Source organism: Trichechus manatus, unplaced genomic scaffold (genome assembly GCF_000243295.1).
Source record: "Trichechus manatus latirostris isolate Lorelei unplaced genomic scaffold, TriManLat1.0 scaffold00069, whole genome shotgun sequence".
Lineage (NCBI taxonomy): Eukaryota > Metazoa > Chordata > Mammalia > Sirenia > Trichechidae > Trichechus > Trichechus manatus.
This window is the reverse complement of record NW_004444005.1, coordinates 12,988,508-12,995,664: the sequence shown is the minus strand read 5'-3', so window position 1 is coordinate 12,995,664 and position 7,157 is coordinate 12,988,508. Positions and strand designations below refer to the sequence as shown.

The 7,157-nt window shown below is 61.9% G+C and overlaps 1 protein-coding gene across 7 annotated transcripts in view; it reads left to right on the top strand.

Annotated features, from left to right (window-relative positions):
* The window catches only part of BRD1 (bromodomain containing 1), a 63,574-nt gene that overhangs the window by 29,852 nt on the left and 26,565 nt on the right, over positions 1–7,157 (top strand). For 5 of the 7 annotated variants that reach the window (XM_004380017.2, XM_023734627.1, XM_012556576.2 and 2 more), the window contains exons 3-5: positions 3,519–3,650; positions 4,092–4,220; positions 4,689–5,001. In XM_004380017.2, the coding sequence (XP_004380074.1) occupies positions 3,519–3,650; positions 4,092–4,220; positions 4,689–5,001 (574 nt within the window). The remainder of the gene's footprint in view (positions 1–3,518; positions 3,651–4,091; positions 4,221–4,688; positions 5,002–7,157) is intronic. The other 2 variants (XM_023734628.1, XM_023734626.1) reach the window with 1 other exon arrangement.

The window sequence follows — 7,157 nt, the reverse complement described above, 5'->3', positions numbered from 1 at the left end:
CCTTGTGCTCCCCGACCCCTTATGAGCACCCCCAGCCTCAGGTCGCCCCGGTCCTTGTGCTCCTCGACCCCGTGAGCACCCCCAGCCTCAGGTCAGTCACCATGGTCCTTGTGCTCCCCGACCCCCCGTGAGTACCCCCAGCTTCAGGTCACCCTGGTCCTTGTGCTCCCCGACCCCCCATGAGTATCCCCAGCCTCAGGTCACCCCGGTCCTCGTGCTCCCTGGCCCCCCGTGAGCACCCCCAGCCTCAGGTCACCCCGGTCCTCGTGCTCCCTGGCCCCCCGTGAGCACCCCCAGCCTCAGGTCACCCCAGTGCTTGTGCTCCCCACCCCGTGAGTACCCCCGGCCTCAGGTGGGGCTTTCCTCGCCAGGCGTGCCGGGTGCCACCTGTCACCTACTTGTCGCTGCTGCTCTGGGGCTGCTGCACGCGCTGCTCTTGGTGTGTCCCTGGGGGGAACTCAGCCCCCCACCTCCTTTTGGGGATATCGGGTTCAGCAGCAGGAGGCCCAGGACCCTACCCTTGCTACCCCAAGAGCTGGCGGGTTGGCTGCCCAGGTGTGGCTCTGTCTGGGATGTGCTCTCGTTTTGGGGGCCCTTGGGAGTGTCGGTGCACTCGAGCAGGTGTGCCAGTCTGAGCAGGGTGAGTGGGTTTGGCTCCTCCTGCCCCGGTCCAGAGCTCCTCTGCTCCCCGGGGGGGTGGGCGCGGCCGGGCCTTTGTCTTGGGCAGCAGCATCGGTGGCCCCCCGGTCTGTCCCTGCGTGTGCCCTCTTCTGCAGAGGTCACCATTTCAGACTGAGGGCAGCATGGTTTCAAACGTCTGAATTTCTCTTTCGTTTTGACACTAGAAATGACTTCTAGTCCGTTCTCCTTCCTGGGGTTCCCAGAGCTGGTTTTCTTAGGGAGAGCAGGGCAGATGAGGCGTGGGGGTGCAGGGCAGACCCCACACCGGCCCTCGGGGACCTGAGAGGGCTCTGGTCCCGTCTGCGTCACTGGGCAGCGTTTCTTTATCAAAACCAGGTCTGTGAGCATCGCAGAAACGGTGAAGGGGCTTGTCGGCAGTTCCTAGCTCTCTCCCCGCTTCGCACGTCCCTGTGGTTCGATGCTTTCAGACCGTGGGCCAGACGACTTCCACGTGTACTCTTGGGGAATTTGGGTTTGTACGTCCCCTGTTTATTTGCTGATTTTGTTTCTATGGATGATATTTCTAGTAACCCTGTATCTGTGGCCAAGAATTTTAAATCGTGCTAAAGGAGAGTCAGGCTTTCTGCTCTGGGGACCTGGAGGCTGGGCCTTCTTAAGGACTGGGCCACACCACAACGGCTGGACTGCCCTGCTGCCCCCGAGCCCCTAGTCCGCAGGCCCCCACCTCACTGCCCACCCCCCTGTGCTGCCCCCGAGCCCCTGAGCCGCAGGCCCCCACCTCACTGCCCAGTCCCCTGTGCTGCCCCTGAGCCGCAGGCCCCCACCTCACTGCCCAGTCCGCCCTGTGCTGCCCCCGAGCCCCTAGTCTGCAGGCCCCCACCTCACTGTCCACTTCACCCTGTGCTGCCCCTGAGCCCCCGGGCCACAGGCCCCCACCTCACTGCCCACCCCCCTGTGCTGCCCGAGCCCCTAGTCCGCAGGCCCCCACCTCACTGCCCACCCCACCGTGTGCTGCCCGAGCCCCCAAGCCACAGGCTCCCACCTCACTGCCCACCCCCTTGTGCTGCCCCTGAGCCCCTGAGCCTGCAGGCTCCTGCCTCACTGCCCATCCCCCAGGTGCTGCCCCTGAACCCCAAGCCTGCAGCCTCCCACCTCACTGCCCATCCCCTGGTGCTGCCCCTGAGCCACCTGAGCCCACAGGCTCGCACCTCGCTGCCGATGCCCCCAAACCCCTGAGCCCGCAGGCTCCCGTCTCTCTGCCCGTCCCCCGGTGCTGCCCTAGAGCCCCCTCAGCCGGCAGGCTCCCGTCTCTCTGCCTGTCCCCTGGTGCTGCCCTGGTCAGTGACTTGGCCAGAAGCCCTGCAGACCCCACAGTGCTGTAGGCATCTCTTAGCATGTGGGCTTTGGACTACGCCACCCTCACGATCAGGAAGGTCTTCTCACGATGGGTAGGGGCTCTGGGGAAAGCATGGGGGCCCTGTGGGTGGAAAGCGCTGAGCACCGAGAGCCTACGCCTTGTGGGGGACGGGTCTCCACCTGGGTGGGGTGCGCTGTTTAGCCCCATCTTGATGGACAGGTGGTGCTCTGAGGGGCGGGGCAATCCAGAAAGAGAATGGGGCCTGAAGGGGGTGTTCTGGAAACTGATGACAAGTGACTCATCTGGGGCAGGTAGAGGTGGGGGGGCGTGTGTATGCATGCATGTGTACATGTGTAGGAGTGTGCATGTGCCTGCGTGTGAGTGCATGAGTGCACGTCGATGTGTGCTGTATGCATGTATGCATGCGTGTTCATGTGAGTGCATGAGTGTGCTATGAATGGTGTGTGTTCCTGTGTACTTACGTATGTGCCTGTGTGTTCATGATGCGTGTGCGCATGTGTACATGTACGTGTGTCTGCTGTGAGTGTACATGTGTGTGCGTGTGTGTGTCTGGTGTATGTCTTGCATGTATACGTGTCTGCTGTGAACGTGTGTATACGTGTGTCTGCATGTGTACGTGTCTGCTGCGAGCATGTGTGTGTACGTGTGCGTGTGTACGTGTCTGTGCTGTGTGCATGTGTACGTGTGTGTGTGTGTGTGTGTGTGTGTGTGGCATCTGGCAGGCTTGTGAGGGTGTAGCTCTGTGTTCCAGGGAGGTCACCTGCAGCAGAGCTAAGGGAGGATGGCTGAGGTGGGTAGCTGCTCCTTCACGTGTTTGTGCCCTTCTGTCCCCCAGAGACGGCCAGGCGGTTGGATCCTAACCGTGTAGTGTTGAAATGGGTGGGATGTAGAGACGGAGACTGCAGTGCTGTTAGTGGACCTGGGTCCTGGAGGCTGGTGCGCAGAGCCACGCGCAGGCAGTGCCTCGTGTGCCCCTCGCCCGGCGTGTGGTTGCAGAGGAGGTGTTGGGACGGGACAGGACGTGTTTGGGGCAGGGATTCTGGTACGAGGGGCAGGGCTACTGCCAGGCTGCCCGCCAGCTCTCGCTGCGGCCCAGGTAGAGGCAGAGGTGTGCGGAGGACAGGTCGGCAGAGGGGCTTGGTGTGGACCTGTCCACTGCGGTACTTTCACCTCAGTACTGGCATCTCGAGTACTTGGAGGCTTGGGGAGGCTTTGGGGGCCCAGGGCCTCCAAGCAGGTGGGTGTGGGTGAGGTGGCGTGCCTCTGGTTTACAGCTCATGGGGGGCAGGTTCCCCTGCCCCTGCTCTCCCAGCACTGACCCTGTCACCTTATGCTCTCGCTGTGACCTCCTCTCCCGTGGAGTTTGTTAGAGGCCACCTGCCTTAGGCCCTGCGTGCTGGCCGGTGGCCTGGCTCCCCCTGCTCACCAGGGTCTCGTCCGGGAGGGGGCCTGAGGCCCCTGCAGACCCCCGATGGAAGCTTCTGGTTGACTTTCTCAGAGAGAAAACGACGAGGAGATGAAAGCCGCCAAGGAGAAGCTCAAGTACTGGCAGCGGCTGCGGCATGACCTGGAGCGGGCGCGCCTGCTCATCGAGCTTCTGCGCAAGCGCGAGAAGCTGAAGCGTGAGCAGGTGAGCCGCCCGCGGACACGTCTGCCCGTGTGAGCGCCGCGGCGCCTCTCGGGGAGGCTGGGTGTCCGTCCGCCCTGCGCGTGGTGGGGCCTGGGGGAGGGCGACCCCGACCTGGCCTCAAAGGCCGCGGGAGCGGGCGGGGCGGTGGGGGAGGTCCCGCCTGCCAGGCCACGGGAGCGAGGCATGTGCTGCACGTGGTGCCGGGACGTGGGAGCCCGAGCCGCAGTGCGCCCTGCCTCAGTTTCCTCCTCTGCGGAGCGGCGCTGGTGTGTCTGCGCCTCGCGGGAGGCTCCCCCTCTGCGCGGGCGGAGATGAGCGCGCTGCGTTTAAACCACGCCCTCTTGGCTGTGGCACGTGTGACAGTGCCAGGGGCTCGGGCCGCGCGTGGCTCGGCCGCCCTTGGGGGCTGCGGAGGTTGATGCCGCGTGTGCTGTGCCCCAGGTGAAGGCGGAGCAGAGGGCCATGGAGCTGCGGCTGACCCCGTTCACTGTGCTGCTGCGCTCGGTGCTGGACCAGCTGCAGGAGAAGGACCCCGCACGGATATTCGCCCAGCCCGTGAGTCTGAAGGAGGTGCGTGTGGTGTGGGCCCCTTCCCGGGTGGGGCGGGTTTGCTCTGGGAACTAGTCAGCGTTCCACTAGGTAGAAGTGCCCTTTACGCGCAGATATATTTTATTGCAAAGTAGTGGGGGCGAAGTAGGCGAAAGCTCTTTCTTAGGAAAGACGTCTCAGCGGTTGGTGGGTGTCTGCGCGGACCAACCCCCAGTAATATGCTTTAGTTAAAGTAACGAGTAGGGAGGGCCCCCTGGGAGGAGCACGGGGTTCTGAGTCCTGCCATTTGTCTGCGGTGCGATTGTGATTTGTACTGAGTGCATTTGTATTCATACGTGTGCACGCACCTGTGTGTAAACGCACGTGTATGTTTGCATGCGCATGGGTGCACGCGTGTGGGTTGTGATTACAACGGGTTTATAGATCATGTAGTATCAATAATGTTCTTTTCTTAGTTTGTAATTTGTTATTTTTCCTCCCTAAAACTAGGTGCCAGATTACTTGGATCACATCACGCACCCCATGGACTTTGCCACAATGAGGAAACGGTTAGAAGCTCAAGGGTATAGAACCCTCACTGAGTTTGAGGAGGATTTTAATCTCATTGTAGATAACTGCATGAAGTACAATGCCAAGGACACCGTATTTTATAGAGCAGCAGTGAGGCTACGTGATCAGGGAGGCGTGGTTCTGCGGCAGACGCGGCGCCACGTGGATAGCGTCGGCTTCGAGGAGGCCACCGGGATGCACCTGCCCGAGCGGCCCCCAGCGGCGCCCCCGCGGCCTTTCTCCTGGGAGGACGGTAAGCAGTGGGCTGAGGAGGGGTTGGTCTTAGGCCACCGGCTCCTGGGTCACTCCTGCAGCCTGGAGCTGGTGTCTGTGCTGTCTGTCAGCTCTGCGTTGGCACTGTCTGGTCGAACTACAGTGGGAACCACAGCTGTGACTCCGACTTTCCAGGTTGCCTTCTCTAGGACATGAGAAGGAGCCGCCGGCAGGGGAGGTAGTTCTAATGGCGCGTCTAGCCTGGCACTTCCGGTGGACACTGCTCATCTCCTCCTCATTGCTTTCCCGTGCCTTTGCGATCTGCCATGGGCTCCCGCACACACCTCCCACACACGCAGCTCCTGCACATGCGGCTCCTGCACACACGCAGCTCCCCCACATGCAGCTCTGCACACACGCAGCTCCCACACGCACGCAGCTGTGCACACAGCTCCCGCACATACACAGTTGCTGCACATGGCAGCTCCCAAGCATACAGCTCTGCACACGCAGGTCGGTACATGCTGCTCTGCACACGCAGCGGCACACACCTGGCTCCTGCACACACGTAGCTCCCGCACATGCAGCTGCACACATGCAGCTTCTGCACACACAGCTCTGTACACACGCAGCGCTGCACACACATAGCTGCACACACTCAGCTCCTGCACGCAGCTCTGCACACACACAGCTCCTATGCAAGCATCTCTACACATGCATCTCCCATGCACGCAACTCCTGTGCACAGAGCTCCCGCATGCTTAGCTCCGTTTACATGCAAGTCCTGCATACATGCAGCTGTGGACACACAGCTCTCACACACACTTAGCTCCGCACACATTTAGCTTCGTAATGCAGCTCCTGCAAACACCTAGTTCCGCACACGCAGCTGTGCACATGCAGCTACCACACATGCAGCTCCCGCACACACCTATCTCCGCGCACACAGCTCCTGCACACATGCAGCTCCCGCACACACCCATCTCCGCGCACACAGCTCCTGCGCACATGCAGCTCCCGCACACACCCATCTCCGCGCACACAGCTCCTGCACACATGCAGCTCCCGCACACACCCATCTCCGCGCACACAGCTCCTGCACACATGCAGCTCCCGCACACACCCAGCTCCGCGCACACAGCTCCTGCACACATGCAGCTCCCGCACACACCCAGCTCCGCGCACACAGTTCCTGCATACATGCAGCTCCCGCACACACCTAGCTTCGCGCACACAGCTCCTGCATACATGCAGCTCCCGCACACGTCTAGCTCCGCGCACACAGCTCCGCTCTACCAGGCCCTTTGGGGTTCTCTCGGGACATAGTGGAGAGCCATGGGTGCTACGCAGTCAGGTCTTGGTGATACAGACCAGAGACGGCCTCGTAGGGACTTGTACCCGACGGGCCTTCCAGTGAGGGAGGGCAGTCAGCCGAGTCCCAGACTCAGCATCACGGAGGGTTGTTGGCACTGCCCTCCGTGTGCTGCCTGCACAGATGGAGAGAGCTGCGTGGGCTGTGTCCTTGAGTGAGAAAGAACCTAGGGGTCCTTAGCCCTCCTGGACTCCTCCCTCTGCCAGGATCCTTGGGGTGGTGGTGTGGGCCTACCAAGCACACCCCGTTGCAGTCTATTCATGCATCTGCGTACTTGTGGAAACCTGGTCCGTGGGAGCCGGCTGGCCTTCTTGTGTGTAAAGTCCACGTCCATGTTCACATGGGGCCAGGCCACCCCTCTGTATGCGGGACGTGAAGTCCACGTTCATGCAAGGCCTGGCCGCTCTTCTGTGTGTGTGGTGTGAGGTCAACATTCAAGGAGGGCTGGGCTGCCCTAATGTGTATGGGGTACGAGGGCCACGTTCACGGTGCTGCTCTCAGTAGAGGGTGTGAGGGCCACGTTCCCGGTGCTGCTCTGAGTACAGGGCGTGAGGGCCACGTTCACGCAGGGCTGGGCTGCCCTGTGGGTCCAGCATGGAGCCAGGCTGAGTGCCGCTGTCCTGAGGGTGTGCAGCCTTCACGCCCGCTCCCTCTTGGTGGAGAGCTCAGGTGCCTCACCTCCCTGCACTGTCTGGCCTCTGGACCTTGTTCCTCTTGGTGGAGAGCTCAGGTGCCTCACCTCCCTGCACTGTCTGGCCTCTGGACCTTGTTCCTCTTGGTGGAGAGCTCGGGTGCCTCACCTCCCTGCACTGTCTGGCCTCTGG